The 16744-nt window shown below is 47.7% G+C and overlaps 1 protein-coding gene across 1 annotated transcript in view; it reads right to left on the bottom strand.

Moving 5' to 3' along the window:
• Ctso (cathepsin O) overlaps positions 1-16676 on the bottom strand; it is a 24862-nt gene extending 8186 nt beyond the window's left edge. Inside the window, exons 1-5 of the mRNA XM_012516342.2 lie at positions 16283-16676; positions 5061-5169; positions 4315-4454; positions 1358-1525; positions 178-299 (exon numbers count right to left, since the gene is read on the bottom strand). Coding sequence (XP_012371796.1) covers positions 178-299; positions 1358-1525; positions 4315-4454; positions 5061-5169; positions 16283-16399 — 656 coding nt within the window. The 5' untranslated portion in view covers positions 16400-16676. The remainder of the gene's footprint in view (positions 1-177; positions 300-1357; positions 1526-4314; positions 4455-5060; positions 5170-16282) is intronic.
• Positions 16677-16744: the final 68 nt, after the last annotated feature.

Here is a 16744-nt window from a genome sequence, read left to right as displayed (position 1 = left end):
TTCTTTGCACTCCGTGATTCCAGGCAAGGAATGTAAACATTATGCACTACAAACATGGACTAACGAAAACTAAAAAATGCGTTAAAGCAGAGGTTATGAGGAAGGCTTCCACTTAATTATTCATTGCGCACAGTCAGTAGACCATAAATTAAGAACACCAACGGAGGAGACACTTACCTGAAGTCATAGGCAACATAGCCTTGAATTGAAACTCCGGGCTGTGCCCTGGAAAAGTAACGGCACAGGCCGTTCTGTGCGGTGAACGGGTACTCCGAGTCTCTCACCAGCTTTTCTTGCGTCTAAAAAAATAAATAAATAAATACACTCGAAGTGTGTGTCCGTTGTAAGAATCTGGCCGGATTTACTTCGGAATGTCGCCCTCGGCTCAGCTTCCCCACATCAGCACGGGCGCGGGCTCTGCCTCGCAGGGTGGGCAGTCACGCCCGCAGCTGTTGGCTGCAGACTACTAGGAGGGGTAATTTCTCTCAGGCTTGCTCCTACTTCTCTGACTCCCGTCCCCCAGCTCCCATCCCTTGAGCTCTGCTGGGGACCCTTCCTCCTGTGGAGTGTGCCCCGGAGGGAGCCGGTTCTGAGACCGGCGCAGGGGTTCAGCCTCCGGTGAGGCGGGCCGGGTCGCCTTGCTACCCCTCCCCGACGACACGCATCCAGGGTGTGTCATGACTTTGGCAGTAATGTGCACAGAACCTTTCCCTCTGGGATACCGGGCTTATTAGAAGGGGGATGACACATGGCTCACTATGGTTCGTCGTGTACAGAGCAGCTTCTGATTCAGAATACAGCGAGTATACAAAGGACGATGCAGGGAACTGGGGCTTGGTGAGTTTTTGCAAAACCCTGGCAGTGCCCTCGGTTGCATGCTTTCATACAGCTGAGGATGGGTGAAGACAAATGGCAGAGGGAACCGTGAGCACTTGTGGGTGCTGAGCAAGGCCCTGGCATGGGGCAGCTAGCGCTCTCAGCTCTTACTTTTTCATCTAGGAAAAGTCACGGGTTACATGATCTCTAAGACACATTTTCACCTTAAAACTCAGAAGTTCTATGGAAATGGGTAGCAAGAGGCTCTCATTTTTGTGTGACATTATGTGATCTGTGTCTGCCAAGCGAATTACTGTTCAATGAATGTTAAACAACTAAGAGACCTTTCTGAAATCAGATCTCAAATAACTTTTGTTACCCTTTGATAGCTTCATAGTTAATTTGACTGGAAGCAATTGATTATTAAATCTTAGTAAAGCTGAGTCTGGAAACACCATTTAGTCTGCGCAGTAACTGGAATTTTGTTCATAGTGCTCTAGGAAAAGGGAGATCGTGCTTCCGAAGGCTGCGACGCAGGTACCTTGTTCAGCCAGATCAAAGCACTGAGGGGCGAGCCTCCACTGCACCCGAAGTTGCTGTAGGAGCAGTCGATGACCTGCTGGGCACTGAGGTCTTCCAAAGGTGCCCCCCGAATGGCCCGCACAGACTCCACTGCGCCCACCACGCTGAACGCCCAGCATCCTCCACACTGCAGAGCAGAGCAGGCCAGGCATTGATTACCAAGCGGCATCTCTCTGTACAAGAAGTTAGGAAATTCAACAGAAGCTCCAGAGTCTGGAAACCTATAAAACACACATGTCTCTCCTCTAGCTTTTCAAGTCCAAAACAGAAAGAAAACAATTCTCTTCTGAACATCCAGGTCTAGGTGTTACCTAAAGATAAATTAGTAATACTGCTACTGTATGTTACCTATTATCAATGCAGTTGATTGTCAGAGATTTGGAAAGCACTTGGAATAACTCCTGGTCTGTAAGGGTCTGTGCTCAGTGAGCCGCTAACTTGTGGAGATGTTGCAGAAGAAAACAATACCAAATCAAATGGAAGACTATTCACACGGAGTAAGCAGAAGGCAGCTTCTGGTACACCAGCGGGTTGATGGGAACCAGTTCCCAATCATCAGGCCTGAGTCAGGTTTGAGTTTAGCTTTAATACAGTTAGCAGGTGGGAAGTACAAAGCTTTTAGCAGGTTGTTGCACGACTGGTTACATGGATTACAAGAATTATACCATTTTGTCAGGTGGCGTTGTTTTAAATGGGTTTGCTTAAAAGGAATTATTATTGAACAGGAACATTCTCGGCGGGAGGGGCGCTGGAAGCGAGTGGGAGTGCGCCAGTGTTCTGCGCACGAAGTACAGAGTATCTGCAGCAAGCTGAAAGTACAAGCAAGCTACACATGTCCATATTTTAAGTTGAAAAATAGGTGCTGCAGCCGGAAGTGCTCACGCCAACCTGGGTGGCGCTGTGGAGGAAGCAGCAGATGCAAACAGCCAAGGCTAACTGGGTCCAGCAGCCTCACTCCATGACAGGCTGCAGGAGCATAGTCACGGGATGTTAAGGGATTTCTAACTTTTGCTATAACATGTCTATAAGTTTATTATTTTGTAATTTTGCCCTGGTGTCACCAGCCGCTCCTTTCCTAGAGACTCCGAGCTTGGAGTCTCCACCACCCTACCCTCCGTCTTTCTCCTCTCCCGCTCTCTGATTCTGCAGTCCTACCTCTCAGCAAGAGGGTGGTGGTGATGATGATGCGTGTTGTGCTCGTTATCGGTCACAAACAGAATCATCCGCGTGAACTGTCATGTTATCAGACACAGTCAGGTAAGTGTCGCACACGTACTCATGGTGACTTTGAAAGCGATATCAGATAAAGTGGTATCAGCCATTCCTCAAGTAGTGGCCCCATTCATGCTTGCTGTGGATCTATTTATTTACTTTTAGTTAACAAAGTGATAACAAGAAAACCAAAGGGCTGATACTCATATTAAAGGTGGAGAAAAGAGAATAAAATTAAGAATACTGGACTCTGAGATATACCCTTAGTCAAGCCACAAGAGACAGTCTTTACATCTGAAAAAGCCCCAAAATGTCTCCTAAATATATTCTTTTCCTGATGATTTTCTTTAATTCAACACAGAAACTTCTCAGAAGAACTGGCTGGGCGGCTCATTCACAGCTTCCTGTGACTCCAGGCATACAGCAAAAGATTTGATGTTAAAATTTAGTGCACAACAGTGAACACCAAATAGGAACACCAGCAATCATTCTAACTGGAGGAAGACTGAGCAGCCGACAGTTGCAGAACACTTTGCACCCACGAAGGGCTGGATGACCTGCTGTGCTGTCGCTGTGGACAACCTGGAGTGAGCGGAGAGAACCACGCTGACCTCTGTACTGTGTACAGCGGGGAGCAAATGGGTAGGGCCCACCATGAAGCACATACACGCCTCCCGCGCCCAGGAGCGAGCTGGGGCACTGTGCGCGTCACATCTGGCACTGTCCTCTTCCTTCTTACCTCCCAGGGCGCTCCCCCCCCCCAATCAGGGAAGAGCTTCTCCCCCAAAAATCAGGGAAGAGCCTACTCCCCCCACCAATCAGGGAAGCGCTTATTCCCTCCACCAATCAGGGAAGCGCTTATTCCCTCCACCAATCAGGGAAGAGCTTATTCCCCCCACCAATCACAATAGCACGCAGGCTGCAGACCTCTCTCCCTCATTCCTGCAAGCACACACTGAGCCCTTTCCAAGCCACGTTTTTGCCACTGCAGCACTTGCGTATTAGTCACATCTGTAAGTCGTACTCTCATGATTGTTAGCTTCCCCTTGGCTCTTTAGATGTATCACTACGTTGTTAGCGCTGCTGTCCAACCTGATTTCTACCATAACTCCATCACTGCAGGGCAGAATTTTGCACAGATCATGTTTTTAGCAATGCATGTGCCATTTTATATCTGAACTGATTGTGCTCTGAGGACACAAATTGGACAGGAAATGAACGATGCCACAGGAAGTGAGCAGGTGCTTGGATCTCTGACAGCGCTCACAGGATGAAGCTGAGAACCAGGAGATCCGGCTATGCCGCTGGGTGAACATACCCAGCCCCCCTTACTCCTAGTGCTAAATTTCCTCCTGAATTACTTAAGTAGTCAGTAGCCACGCACCTGCCCCCTTCTGGGCAGCTTGCTGCCCGCCACCAGGTGTGGTACCTTTAGTACCGTGACTGGGAGGCACTCCCGGAGAGTGCACTGGCAACAAGGACCAGTAATGGGTGCACACACCACGGCAGATTTCTCTTCAGAGCCCAGAGGCAACATATGACATCTGCCTCTCACTCACGGATCCTTCCTTCCTTGCATTTTTGAATGATGGAGTTGTGCTTTTACCTAGAAAAAAATGATGCATTTCTTTATAGGTCTGGTCAAGCCTGACCTCAGAAGTGCTTCCCTTTCTCCTCAGGAGACACTAAGGACAGGAAACTTACCGTCTGCTGGTTTCTCACTGATGTCACAACATGCTTGTCCCTCCAGTCAAATCTTAATGGCAAAGATATGTTGGGAACAGGAGTCTGTCCTTCTGAGGAGTATCTTGGGCACCGGGAAGGTTCACTTCTTAAGTAAATGGCTGAGTAGAAAGAGGAAATGAAGAAAAAGCAGTGTATTGTGAGGAGGGCTCTTGGGCTTCTTCCTGGATCAAGATCTTAAGCGAAAATAGAAACTTTCTGATGAATCTGATGTTCAAAATTTTCCTCTGTGCTTTTCTATATCATGAAACACATTCTGCTGAAAGCCACAAAGAAAATTCCTACAAGAAAGATGAAACTGACATACCAAAGGACTTCTTTGGTAGAATCAGGTCAGTAGTAAAAATGAGCTCACAGCTGACAGCATTTCTCACCTCATGACCCATGAAGGTGTGAGTGTCCCTAAGAGCCACCCTGCTATGACAGTGTGGCAGTGCTGAGACCAGCTTTCCCTACAGCTCTTTCTTTATGAGCACGTGTACAACTACAGTGTTCAGTTCTTAAGCAGCAGCCAGTACAGAGGGGCCATAAGTATACTCTTCTCAATACTGGACATGATATATTTTTGGTGCACTGTAGCAGATAAACATTGAAAACACATCCACTATTATTTGATTTGCCAGATGTACAGTGAAACAATTCCTAAAAAAGTAAGCAAAGAATTTTAAATCAGGCAATCAACAAATAGTAAGACTTTTAGGCCATACCTTTAAACTCTTCAGGAAACAAGTAAGAGAACTGATTTATCCCATAAAAAGCAGTGGCGTTTTCATGAGGGAACACAGAATTCAAGTATCGATGTCTCTTAAGACTTTCCTAAAACAGAAAAAAAGAACAATACAGTATATGCCATAGAAGCTTTCCAAAGCAACCTGCGCATAACTAACTTGCTTCTGTTCCTTGGGTGCAAAATATAAAGTTTGACTTCTTTCAAGGTTAGTGTAAGACATCGTATCATATTTAGGAACACTTCACATTGACAGCCACTATGCATTTATGTTTTAAAGGCTGAACAGGGGTGTTATCTTTCTGCTTTGTCTTCACCACATATGTTGATAGTAGGACATATACACTGTTAAGAGTGGCTAAAAGTGGAAAAATATATTTCAGGCATGCTTTGGACACTGGTGGCAAATTGCCCTTATAGACAGCCATTCACATGGTTGAACAGTTATGAAGGTGGGAAGTCCTCTTCCTCATCTTTGCTTTCCCAGCACCGAGTAATGAGGCATTAAGAGAGGACTGAATGGGTCTAACTCTGTTAAAGCTTCATAGGTAGCACCAGCTCCTGTGGAGAGAAAGCCTGTGTGAAGGGGATGCGACTCTGGGAAGCTTCCAGGAAGACTGTTTGGTTTTTCTATCTGGAGGGAAAAATGTGGCCATCATTTTCAGATTTCTAAGCTCTGAATTTTGCTACCATTCATGCTAGGTTTGACTTTTTTTATAAGGGTTGTTTATTTTCCTAAATCGTGTAGGGTAGTGAACGTTCAGAGGATTCTCATTTGGTAAGTTTCCAATTCCTATTCTTTTACATACTGTTGAATGCACTTATGAGTTTGTTGTTTGTGTGTCTCAAAAATCACACACAACATGGACGAGTAGCTCAGTCTTGGGCATCACTGTGCTCCTCACACTGGGCACACCCACAAGAGCTTCTCGGCGTCTTTTTCTTTGAACAATGACGTCAATGACATTTCCATGGGTCATGCCCTTGATAGCCATAAGCTGTTCACGTTTAACAGTTGCTAGTAGTTACCATGATCCTTTTACCCTCTTCACTGAGCACTCCTAGATAATTACTTATCTGTAAACTAATAAAATTGCAAATTTCAGTTTTTGGAAATTTGGAAAAGCAAAGCTTTGAAAATAATCTGGGGCTGCCAAATAGCTCAGCGGATTAAAGCGCCTGAAAGCAGGTGCAGGGGCCAGGGTTCGATCCCTGGGCCTGCCGTGTTGGCCCCACCTCGGGGTGCACTGAGACAGCAATTGAGACTGGGTGTGGTGGCACGTGCCTGTACTCCAGCACTTGGGAGGCTGTTGACAGGCAGATCACTATAAGTCCGATCTAGTAGTGAGACCCTGAACACTCTGTAGACCCCTCCCTAAAATACAAAAAAAAAAGAAGAAGAAGTAGAGGAAAGAAAATAATCTGGATATAGTCATGTAAAAATAAAACTAAAATATAAGACAGTTCATTCTGTGACAAGTGGCACTCATAAGTCAGAGATTGCTTACTGCTAAAGAATTAAGAGTAATAATTCACCCCCCCAAGCCACTCTTTGTCAAGCTGCAGTGGTCAGGGAAGGCGCTGAGAACACGGGATGTGGACCGTGTGTGACAGCCCACGCATCCAGCGCGCTGGCCTCCGTGTCTCTGTAGCCTGCACCTCCTGGCTGCTGGCAGGGTTGTTACAGTCACCCACAGAGAGCCAGGGCCACCTCCGCTGCCCTGGCGAATGATGAAGCCTGGTGACTGGAGGAGATGGGGACCTTCGTGACAGCTGGGCCTTGACTCAAGATGGCCTGCTGGCCTCGCGCACCTTGCAAGCATGCCTCCACTGCACAGTAGAATCAGGCGCTTTCCGCACCCTTTCTTCCTCCCTCTTTCACTCAGATTCAGGGTTTCCTTGCTGTGTGACAGCTCCCTGGTCCCTGTCACCCTCATGGGCATCGCTTTTGTTCTTTGAAAAGGTGAGAAAAACACAAATGACCGACACTGAAAATGAAAGAAGTGTGACTCCACATGCTTCAGGTGCCGGCATTGCAGTGGATCAAGAACTCGATGCCTACAAATTTGACAAGCTGAAGAAAACTGACAATTTTCCTGAAAAACACAGATTACCGAAGGTAAAAGAGTAATGGGGAACTGGAGCGGCCTCTTATCAACTAAAAGCATTAAAACTGTAATTGAATATTGACCCACAAAGAAAAGTCCAAGCCCAGACGGTTCAGTGGTGAATTCTATACAATTAAGAAATATCACCAACTTTACAGCAAATGAAAGACAAGGGAAGACTTTGCAACTTGAACAAGACTGATGTTGACTTGATTCTGAACCAGAAAAAGGTGCATCAACAAACTGCCTTGTCAGCAGCTTCTGTGAACACAGGTGCAAAACCCAGAACACGATTGCATCAAGTCGAATTCAACAGGACCCCAGAAGGACAACATAGCAAGTCAATGGAAGTTCACAGAAAAATTCTGTTGTTTAATACTGAATAAGGAAGTATGAAAAACAGTATGTTTCAATAAATACTTTAAAAAAACTTGACAAAATTCTAAACTATTCTTAATAAAAATTATCAGCAAATTCTCAGGCTGAAATAACCCTTCTTTAACCTGAGTGAGTGGATGCAGAGAGACACCTTCCCTAAGGCTAAAGTTCTCAGCGGCTTCTCCTTGAGAGTAGGAGAAAGTCACGAATGCATACTTTTATTACTTTTATTTCAGAAACACACCAGAACACTTATTCTTCTCACTAAAACACAAGAATAAAGCATATCTTTTAAGAAAGACGTAAGGCTGTCCATATTTAAAGAAAGCCAATCCTCACGGCTCGCGTCTGGAGGTGTGCCCAAAGCCTCTGGCACTCGGGTGGGGCTCGCGGAGGCGGCTGGGTCCGGGTGTGTGACCTCGTGAGCTAACCTGCCAGCACATCTACCAATCCGCTTAGCGTAGCTGGGGGGGGGGGGGGGGCTGGAAGAGGGAAGACGCCTCCCGGATGGTGGCGCCCTCTGCAGACTTGCATCCAGGACGGGTCGAAGCCCAGAGGGCTGGCTGCTCCCGGCCTCCGGCCTGCCCTGCGCTGCACTCCTTCTCCTCTGCGATGCCCCTTTGTCTGCCACCCCGCCTTGCAGCCAGCTGACTCTGGACTAGAAGCTCTGAGAACTATGGGCCAAAGCAAACCTTTCCTCCTTGAACGTGTGGGTGTCATCATTTTGTCTCAGCAATAAGAAAAGTAACTGAAACACCTATGCAGAAAGCATAAGGAAACTGACAAAAGTGCTACTGGAACTAGTAAGTAAATCCTACCAAGTTTGTAAAAGACACAAGATCAATATCAATAGCTAATTGCTTTTTTGCAATGACCACAGATGATTAGAAAATGAAAATTTAAATTAAAATATTATGAATATTAAAAATTATATCAATTTTTAAACAATTCTAAATGAATATGTTTATTAAAATATTTAAGAGTTGGATGCTGAAATCCACAGAATATTAGAAATGACAATGACAGAATTTATAATTAATGGTGGTCTATGCCAGTGTGGACAACTTAACATTGACTATGGAAGTGATTTTCCCCAAATTGATCTATATATGCAGTGTTATCTCAACTGAAAGTCTAATTCATTTTTTGCAGCAATCCAGTAACTTGACTGTCATTTACAGTTCAATATCATGGGAGAAATATCAAAAGTGATAGTGTTAAAAAGCATTTGTGTACTTCGAAAACCCCATATAAAATCTGAAAAATAAACAAAGCTAATCAAACTGTAACTAAGGTTAGTAATACAACAATTTAAGGGCTGGCCAAATAGCTCAGCAGATTAAAGCACCTGCTTAGGCAGATGCAGGGGCCAGGGGTTCGATCCAAGAGACGGTGATTGAGACTGGGCGTGGTGGTGCACGCCTGTAATCCCAGCTCTTTGGGAGGCTGAACACACTCCGAGTCTGATCTGTGTGTTTGTAGTGAGACCCTGTAGATCTCGTAGACCCTTACTGAAAAATAAAAACAATAATGCTACAATTTAAAGAACTCATTCAATGAATATAAAGAAAATGAAATACTAATTAGAAATTAGTATACATTGACTGATCTTATATTATCAAAATTAGAAAAAAACCAATTGATTAATAAGTGCATTGTTTCTTCAATGCCAACACAAAAGGGATGCTTTTTAAATTAATAATATCATCTTTCTGTTACTTAGGAAATCCACGCATTGTATATAAGTCATTCAGTAAGCGGTGATGTGGAACCACAGTATAACACACACACACACACACACACACACACACACACACAGTATAATACCCTTTTCAGTGTCATCAAAATTGCACACATTGTTTGACCAAGAAAACTTCTAGAATTCTATTTATTACTACACTTGTCAGAGCTGGGGAAGGACCCTGGGCCTCCGGGACACTAGGCAGGCACTCTCCTGGAGCTACAAGTCCAGCCTGTAGTTCTCCTTTAGACTCCTGTATGTGGGCACGAGACAGTGCCAGACACGCAGTGGGTGCATCTGTGGGCCCTATAAATGCACGGTGGCTTAGGAGCACCCTCCCAACTCAGATGGAGCATTTTGTTCCTGAGAGGTAACATAAGGTATAATGGGGAGTGGCCACAGCGCAGCCTCCCCAAAGCCATAAGCCACAAAGTCAAAGTTTTGAAACCTGTTTCTAGTGCTGACCTAACCGGGAGCCTCACACACACTAAGCCATGTGCTCTGGTGCTGAGCTTCACCCCGAGCCCTTGAGCTGAACTTTTCACTTTGGAAAGACAGGCAGCTTTAGGAAATATAGAGAAAACTTCACTGGTAGTTTTCAAAGTGCAAAAATTTGAGAATAAGATGGATCTTATGTGAGATAAAACAGAGGTGTAAAGCTAAAGTTTTTCAACATGTCTGGAGGAAAAAAGCCTGCTTTTACTTATTTATTTAAATAAGCATGTTTAATTCACTGAGATACAATGAGACTTAAAAGATTCAGGGAGAGGGTTGTCTCAGGACTGAAGAAACCTGAAGAAATTATTCAACAATTATAATAAGGAAAACAAATTTCAATAACACTAATCTTAAGAGTCTTTTTCCAGGTTTGCTTGCCTGGGTAGGATGTTTCACTAGGGAAAGGAAATTCCTTCCAGACTGAAACCAGAAAAGAGAGAAATGTTTTCTCCAAGGAAGAAACAGGATCCCTTCTGTACAGAAACTATGACACCTAACTGCACTGATACAGTTAGGTATTGGTTACGGTATTCATTACTGGGAAAAAAGCACTCAACATTCTCAATCTAAAAAAGGAGCCGGTTGTTTTAGCTGTCACAAAAAGTCCTGTCCACACAGAAACAAGGCAGAAAGGAAGGGCAGAGGGAAGCCCCTCACCCTGAGGCATCCAGAAAGCTGAGAAGGGCAGGATCTCCACGGGCTCAGCTCCCTCACCCGAGCCTTAACCTTGACCCTGACGTCCCTAACTGTGGTGGATCCCAACTGGCGGCCGACCGTACGTCCAGCAGAACTGAACTAGCGTGGTGCTGGGGGTGGGAGGCCCACCTGAGGGCTGCTGCCAGAAGCACACGTGGCAGAGCTGGGGAAGCTGCTGGGAGGCTGGCAGGGGAGCTGTTTGGAGGAGCTGTTGGAGCTGCTGGAAGCTGCCGGTTCTCTTGGGCTGTTCTTCTGGGGGACCTTGTCATGCTGGCTTTCCTGGTGAACTTGGCTGTTCTCTTTGGAGGAGGAGCTCAGGACCTTTGCTGTCACTGAGAATGGCTACAGTTCACTCCATGGGAGCACTGGTCCTCACCTTGAGCATCGCTTCCCTGCTCCAGATGGGAAGACGGTGCTGTGCTCAGTCTCCTGGAGGAGTCTGTCGTGTTGGCTTTCCTGATGGGCACTCAGCTTTTCCCATGACTGGAGGAGTGCGGGTCCTCACTGTCACTGAGGATGGCTGCGGTTCTCTTCAGGGGCGCTCTGGTCCCTCCCTTGAGCATCGCGTCCTGGCCCCAGTGCCAACCTCAGCCTGCTGGCACAGATCCTCCATCCCACTGGGACAGACTTTCTAGCTTCCACCACTGACCTCTGGGCCTTCCCAGTGTAGATCCCTGAAGCAGGCCTGCATGAGGCACTGTCGTGGCCTTTAGGCCTCCGGCTGGACTTGTGGGAGACGTGGCTATGGGCTCTAGGTCTTCAGCTGGACTCACGCAGGATATTAGGATCCAGGCTGGGCTCTTTGGTCTTTAGTGTGTGGACAGATATCCTGCACTCTCTTTGTATAAGGCTCTTTGGGTAATTCATTATAAAATAAACTTATAAAACATGTCCTGTTTTGTATCTTTCCCCTTACAAAAACCCCACACTATGACACTAACCTTGACACTAACACTAACGCTAACCTTAACCTTCACCCTCCTTAATGTTAAGCCTCACAAGCCAGGCCCCATGACTCATCCTGTCTTCAGAATAGATCCTGCTGCCTCGTGGCAAGCGAGCTATAAGCCCTGCACGGCATGAGGGAAGTCTAGATGCAGACCAGAGCCTGGAGCAGCCTGCTGGGAGATCAGGCTGAAGCCTGAAAGGTCTTCAGAAATCAACATTTTTCTCCCAGGATCAGAAAGCTTCCCATCCCTTCTCAGGCAGATTAACACATTTCCACATTTTTATGAATACTTCAAGGGCAGCAAGAGTCTGAGAAGTGGTGATCAGGATCTGCTAAGAGGAAAATGGGAAATGTCACTTGGAAAAGATGAAAGAGGCGGCTGGCGGCATGGGGCTTGTGGCTGCCCTGGAAAGGAGTGCCAGGGAAAGCTTTCTCTCAGACTGCCAGCAAATAAGAATGAATCATGTTTGTTCCACTGACTCTGGCCCAAACTACTGAGCCTTCCGTCCTCTCAAAACAGTCCTTATCTGCTGAATACACAGAACACACAGTTGAACAGTGTGCAGAGATTGGTTAGTGAAAGGCACGTATTTCTTCTAAGGGCTTTGTGTACCTCAGCTTACCTCTGGAGGAAGCTTCTGTCAGCCCCATCCCTGCACAATGGATGACGAGGCCCAGACAAGGGCTTTGCCTAAAGTCTCTGCAGTGGGTTTTGGTGCAGAGTGTGGACACTCAGCCCACAAGAGTCCACAGAAGGGCTATACACTTGCAAGGAACTGGTGTCTATTTCATTAACCAAGAAAGCAATGATCATTTAATATATTTTTCTGCTGGTACTAGGTTTTCTCTTATTAATGATGATTATTTTGCACTATGAACTCTACAATGGTTTATATTAATCCTTTATGAGAACTGCATGCAGTATAAGGGTTAAGTGTTATACTTAAATTACTAATATTAGGGTTAAGTTTCATGCTGAAGTTACTAAAACTACATAAAGTAGTTTGTACAATCTCTTTTAATTTTTTATTAAGAGGCAGGTCACCAGGCAGGCACTGAAATCCTGGGTCTAAGCAATCCTCCTGTCTCAGCCTCCTGACTCCTTGAGACTTCACCAAGTTGGATAGTCAGATCACTTGTTCACCTGCCTTCCAGTTCTGTTTGACTTTTAACATTGTCCTTTACAGATTTTAAAGTCAGGAATGGGATAAGTCATAAGCTTTACTTATGAATATAAAAAATTCTCTTTGGGACTGCCTTGATCGGTTTTTGCTATTTTGGGAGGAAGAGGGTGTCAAGATACCAACATGTAATTCAGGTTGGTCTTGGACTTGCTTATGTAGCCCAAGCCAGCTTTGAACTCAAGGAGCTCCCCCTGCCTCAGCCTTCCTGGTGCCGGGATTACAGGTGTGCACCAGCACCTGTGGCTGGACTGCTTTAATTTTTGGATGTTCCAGTAAGTCCAAGAATGAACAAAGAGGAAAAATCATTTCTACACAATAAGCATATTGTTGGGAGTTCGGCTCCAGACTGGGGAGTCCTGAGCCTCAGACCAGGGGCTCCCTCCAGACGGTGACATTGTCTTTAAGTGGTCACACAGTGGACTGCAGCCTGCACATTGGTGCCACTGCCCCCAAACATCATCTGCTCTGCACCTCATCCTGCCACCCTGGAAAAGCTCTGTGGTAGGGTAACAGAAAGCGACCATAGGTTTACCTTTGTAATGACTGCTTTAGCAGAGTTTCTTAGACACAGCAGTCTGCATCTAGTGTGCTAAAGACAGTACAGAAACAATAGACATGACTCCCCATGAAAAATGAAAATGGTAAGAAATGTGCAGTCAGTATCTGTGTATAACCTTTCTAAATTGTTTGCAGGAAACTAATTTCTTAGTGGAGCATCTATAAACTTCTCTACTTACCAGGAAACAGTTTATAGTACTGTCTTAGTTACTCTTCTCTCGGTGCTGGGACAAATACCCGACACCCAAAATGAAGGAAGAAAAGGTTTATTTAGCTCACAGTTGCTGGAGATTTCAGTCCATACTCAGCTGGCTCCAAGGCAGAGCGGCACATGGCAGAGGGCAGCCTTTCATGGCAGCGGCAAAGAGCAAGAGCGCAGAGAGAGTAGCAGCAGCTCCAGCAGCTGGCTTCTCTTTCCTCCTTACATTGTAACGCAGATTACCTGCCCCAGGGCAGGTGCAGCATCCACACCCACAACAATCAATCACAAACTCCAGAGGCTGCCCCAAGACTGCAGGAGGCTTTGGGGGGACACCTAGACACAAACCCTAACAAGTACCATATTTAAATCTTATTTATTTATTAGACTGTAATTTCTTGCAGGTCAGCAAATGTTTATTATTCACTACTATATCACTAGAAAACCCCGGGCTAGGGATTGGGGACACAGCACAGCTGTACAGCACCTGACTGGCAAGCACAAGGTTCTGAGTTCGATTCCCAGAAGGACAAAAAGAGAGAAAAGTCAGACCAGCTGTCATACATAGTAAACATTAAAATATTACATAAGTCACCAGACAGACAAATGAGTGAATAGGTCTAATGCAAGATTTTAAATGTATATTTCCTTTCAGGGGATGTAGCCTGCAACTTAGACCAACAGAAAAGGTGTGCTGACCCTCATGTCTAATGTCAGACTCACCTCTGTCTCTGGGTGTTGGGTAGAAAGTCTGCCGTAAGCATTCTTGGGTGCAGCTTATTTGGAGCAGCTGACCTGATGGCAAGGGGCTGGCTCCTCAGGCAGGGCCACCGCTGTCCCCTCCCAGCTGTGTCCCTGTGGCCTCACCCTTGCTGGACCTCTGAAGCCTAGCAGGGTCTCACTGCTACGAAAATGGGGGAATGCAGGAGCCCTCATCACGAGAATGCTATGATCTCTCCTGCACACCCAAAGCCTACGTCTACGTTATCAGTAATCCAGTAAAGATGTTGCTCCAGTAATTCTGGTGAGCCTTCCTGAGGTAAAGCTCCTGAAATTCTAGAACCTGTGACTTGTAAGGGTGTCAACATTATTCTGCAGGGAACGCCTCAGCCTTCACTAGAGCAGGGTCAGAGGAAACGCCAGCTGCCCCATGGGAAGGTAACGATTATGGCAAACACTTGATCCCTCCTAGGCTTTGAAACCAAGACGAGGCCCGACCCAGCAGGGTGGGCTCCCGAGCACCCATCCCACGGGAAGTTCTACTCCCATTCTGCGTCTGCGAGAGAGGCGGCCATGGCAGTCCGTGCCTTCATGATCCTAGTGTTCACCAGAAAATGTCACGGTGCTGTCTGGTTTTCACCGCGCCTCCGTTTACAGAGTGTTGGGAGGCACTCCGTTTGCTAGCATCAGTTAGATGCCCGCCCTGTGATGAAATGCTGGAGATGAACCCGGCTTGTGGGGAAGGGCTGCCTTTGGCTCACAGTTGCCGGCAGGCTGGCCCTAAGGCTCCTGGCCTTGCACCACAGGTGTCGCACAAGTGCACATGACACGGGGAAGAACCGCTGAGTCGAGATGCCCCTTCACGGGCACCGGCGACAACCTTCCTTTCACTAACCCCAGGCCCTACTCATCCCCACAGCATGTGGGTTGGCGACACCCCAGATGCCACCATAAGCTGGCAACGACACCTTCACGGTTCTCTAAAACCCATGGCCACAAATCACTGTTACTCAGTGGCACTTTCTACACCTCAGCCTCCAGCACAGTCCCACGAATGTGGTCGGCACGGAGGGCCAGGCAGATGCTGAGGGTGGACCGGCTTGCAAGCGGAAGACCCACTTTTTATCCCTTAAAGAAGACACAGCAGTGCGTGGCCCTCAGGATCTGCCTGCTTTCCCAGATCGTAATTTATAGGGTCTCCTGGACAACACGGAATGTGTTGCTTCTCTGTCTTTAAATTTTTTTTAAAAAATGTACTTACACAGCCCGAAGACTTTCTATCCTGTATACGTGATTTAGCTGGGTGGTAAACAGCAATCACAGACCAACCAACCCATCAGTTACTGTATTTTTGTCAAAGGAAAATCTGTAGTTACACTTGGCTTTTAATGATTGCAAAGTGTAATCGTTCCTCTGAGGCTAGCAGATGCCTTCCGAGTGCTCACCGGACACTGGGGGCCTGGCTCCTTTCCGTCTCTCTGGGTCCACCTTGTCCCTGTCCGCTCACCGGACACAGCTCCTTCCTAGGGCACCCAGGGCTTCGAAGCCAGAGAGCTCCTCCTTCTGGGCTTTGCCCCACCAAGCTAACTCCCGGGGGCAGGAAGCGCTTACACAATTTTCTCAGTCTTCCCCAACCCAGGTTTTACCAAGATTTTCAAATGTTCTCCTCTACTTACACAGTCCAGTCCTCAATTGGGTGTCTGAAGAGAAGAGAGTAACTCCTCAGACGTTGTCCTGCCTGCGGGGACACTCTGGAGGGTCAACGTGAGTAATTGAGCACTTGCTATTTCATACACTGAACTGTAGAGCATAGATTGATGCTTTATCGTCCATGTCATTTGCACACAGAAACTGTACTGAAACGGATGCACCCCCCCCCCGCACCCCCAGGCCTCAAAACGGATGCACCCGCCCCCTGCACCCCCAGGCCTCTAAAGGGCTTTTAGGAAGAGCACTGCTCTCTGGAGATCAGCTGGGGACACGGCCGCTGGAGAACTGGGGCGGATGAGGGTAGAGGGAGGGGAGCGTGGGAGCTGGGGAGCATGGGAGCCGAGAAGCAGGAGGGGACAAGGACCCGGACAGGGGCGGGGGAGGGGCAGGAGAGGCCAGAAGAGGCAGGACCGGCAGGAAGGAGGGAGGGGCCAGAGGGATGGCCTGCCGGCCGCCCCTACCCGGAAGGCGGCCGTCCTGCGCTTGGCGCTCCGTGTGGACGGGTTGGCGTCGCCGACGTCGCCGAGGAGGACGCAGCAGCAGCAGCACAAGACGCAGAGCCAGCGCGGCGCGCGCATCGCGGCCCCCTGCTCGGCTCCTGCTCCGCTCCTCCGCCTCTGCCTGCTGTCTGTCCGGGCTCGTGCTGCGCTGTGGTCGCTTCCGCACTCGCCCAGCCTCGGGATTTCTGCTTTCGCTTCTCCGCCCTTCGCGGAAGGGGCGATCCCGACGGCCGGGCCAGGCAGGGGGCGCTGCTGTGCCGCCCGCGTCCCTGGAAACGCAAGCCCCGCGGCTCCCTGACCCTCCGCCTTGGCTGAGCGGCGCCTTCCCACGCGCCCGCCCGTTGCGTGTGGGCCGGAGCTAGTGCGCCCAAGTGCACACCTGGGAGGGGATGGGGATGGGGTGTGGAGGAGGGGGTGGGGGTG

This window comes from Octodon degus, unplaced genomic scaffold (genome assembly GCF_000260255.1).
Source record: "Octodon degus isolate 3935 unplaced genomic scaffold, OctDeg1.0 scaffold00101, whole genome shotgun sequence".
NCBI lineage: Eukaryota > Metazoa > Chordata > Mammalia > Rodentia > Octodontidae > Octodon > Octodon degus.
This window is presented reverse-complemented; position numbering and strand designations above follow the sequence as displayed.